A 2,376-nucleotide genomic window follows, 5' to 3' on the forward strand; every position below is an offset into this window, starting at 1 on the left:
AAGATAATAATGAAATGTCTCAAAAAAAAAAAAAAAAAAAAAAAAAAAAAAAAAAAAATATGGAAAAAAAAAAAAAAAAAAAAAACAAAAGACCAGAAAACCAGAAAGATTGCCTGTGGAACACAGGGATAGTTATTACCTCAGGGAGTGAGAAAGAAGATGCAGGAAAACAGGGAGAGATAGATGCTGTGGGCAGTGGGCTAGGTTTTTGTGTTAAGGAAAATTTGTTTAACATTGAGAAGCAGATTGAAGTCTATCATTTTCCATGTCAAAGAATCAATGACAGCAAAATTCAACGTGCTAATACTCAACGTGGATGTGACAGCAAAATTCAACGTGTTAATACTCAACATGGATGTATCAGTGAGAGTCTGTGAGATTAGGGCCGAGGTCTTTCTAGAAGAGACAGCTGCTTCCCCTCAAAAAAATCAGCTCAGTTGTAGTTTGTTGTTTTGGTTTTTTGACACAGGGTTTCTCTGGAGCCCCATCTAGCTTAAAACTCCCTATGACCAGGTTGGCCTTGATCTCATAGAGATCCACCTGCCTCTGCCTCCTCAGTGCTGGAATTGAAGTCGTGTGCCACGATGCCTGGTTAGATACAGCTCAGAAACAGCTCGGTTGTCAAGATCTAGATGGGCTTTTGATTTTCCAAAGAGTCCCATGGGGAGGGAAGCCCACATTTGAACCTTTAGACTCCCAGACTAGTGCTCCAACTCTTCATCATTCTCCCTCCTTTGCAGAAGATCCTATTATCCAGAGCTTCTTGGCAGCTGATATTTTCCTCAAAGTGACTGACAAGGTACCAGCAGCACCGGAGAGGAGGAGGGTGAATCTAAGGAGTGACAGCACTTGCGTTGTTACCCAACCCAGAAGAGGCTTGTCCCAGGCTAGAAAAAGCCCTGTAGAGACCTGCTCTCACCCAAGGAGGAAGGACAGGCACACTGTCCATCCCTCCCCTATCCCCAAACTCCATCCTGCCATTCCCATCAGCTCATGTCCTCAAGGCAAGGCAATTCTGGACCCTCAGCAAATCTTCTAGTTGTTGGCATGGCAAATGGATGGGGAAGGTCCCAGGGATGATTAAGATCACTTGCCTTCTGTCCACTGCCCACCCCTCTCATCAACCCTGTCTCCACACAGTACCTCCTGTCCATGGTGGTGGAGTACTTCGGTCGAGTCGGACTGCCTGGACGTCTCTATAACAGGATCCACTTCTTCCTGGCCCTGTGAGCACCTCCTTGGGACCAACTCTCAATCTCTCAATCTTCCATCACTCTTCAGGGCTGTTGTGGGTATCAGAGTAGTGATTCTCAAACTCAGAGCTGCTGTGGTACAGGGAGGAAAGGGTCCTGAGAACATGAAAGTAGTTGAGAAATACCACTAGCCCACCCCAGACTGAGCTACCTAAAAGAAACAGCTGGAAAACAGAAGTTGCCTTTCCCAGGGCTGAACACAGAATGGGCATGGTAGGCTCAGTGTCAAAGATGCCTAGGAAGCCTGTAGGTACAGGTTACACTGCAGACTGCTTCCTCACACCCTGTCTCTTGGTCATGTGCTTCCATCATTGTAACCTCTCCCGTCTGCCCTGCCTGAGTTGGGAGTCATGGTTAAGGACAGGCACACTTTCCCCCTCCCTGTGGCAGCTACATCGCCTGTGACATGGAAGAGGATGACTCCATACCCAAGGGGAGCATCTTTCAGTTCTTGCTGGGCAAAGAGACTTGGCAAGATTTCTACAAGGAATTTCTGAAACTGAAGAAGGATTTCTTCCGGGCTATGGGACACCGAGACTGGGTCACCCCAGAGTTGTGTGAGGAGGTCTGTCAGGGAGACAGGCAGGGAGGTCTGGCAGGGAAGTTGTGGGTGGACAGGGGGATAACCCAGAGAAGAGCAAAGGCTGGGCTCATCCTCCCAGACTCTCATGTGCATTTCCCTATCAGATCCAGAACCAGAACCCACACCACTGGGTGTGGAGCCGGGTACGCCAAGGCACCCCTTAGGTTCCCAGACCTGAGAACCATCAGCAGGGTTGCAGAGCATGGGGCTGCACTGGTCCAGGTGAGTCAGATCCTGGCCAGGGGCTCGAAAGAGGTGAGTCACCTCTACCCTTGGGTCCCCGAAGCCACATCCTGTGTTGTGTGGACACAGGAGGAAGCTCTGCTGTCTCCTATCTTGGAATTTCTTCACACACTGAAGTGCAATGAGGGTTCCAAGCACTTCTGAGTTAGAGCTGTTAAAAGTCACAATTCTCCAACTGAATTTCATTGCAAGACCGTGTAATCTGCAATACAAGGTTTCAACTTGCATTATCTTTTTGTTTTAAGAAAAACTCTTAGAAATGCTTTTCAAGGTAACTTCTGCAGTTTGACCACAATT

At 47.8% G+C, this 2,376-nt stretch overlaps 1 protein-coding gene across 1 annotated transcript in view; it reads left to right on the forward strand.

Moving 5' to 3' along the window:
• Positions 1-2,154, forward strand: part of LOC103752525 — a 3,448-nt gene extending 1,294 nt beyond the window's left edge. The window contains 4 exon segments of the mRNA XM_029557820.1: positions 741-799; positions 1,141-1,226; positions 1,644-1,818; positions 1,941-2,154. Coding sequence (XP_029413680.1) covers positions 741-799; positions 1,141-1,226; positions 1,644-1,818; positions 1,941-2,000 — 380 coding nt within the window. The 3' untranslated portion in view covers positions 2,001-2,154.
• Positions 2,155-2,376: the final 222 nt, after the last annotated feature.

The sequence above is a fragment of the Nannospalax galili genome, unplaced genomic scaffold, assembly GCF_000622305.1.
Source record: "Nannospalax galili isolate Female #2095 unplaced genomic scaffold, S.galili_v1.0 scaffold7228, whole genome shotgun sequence".
Taxonomy (NCBI): Eukaryota; Metazoa; Chordata; class Mammalia; order Rodentia; family Spalacidae; genus Nannospalax; species Nannospalax galili.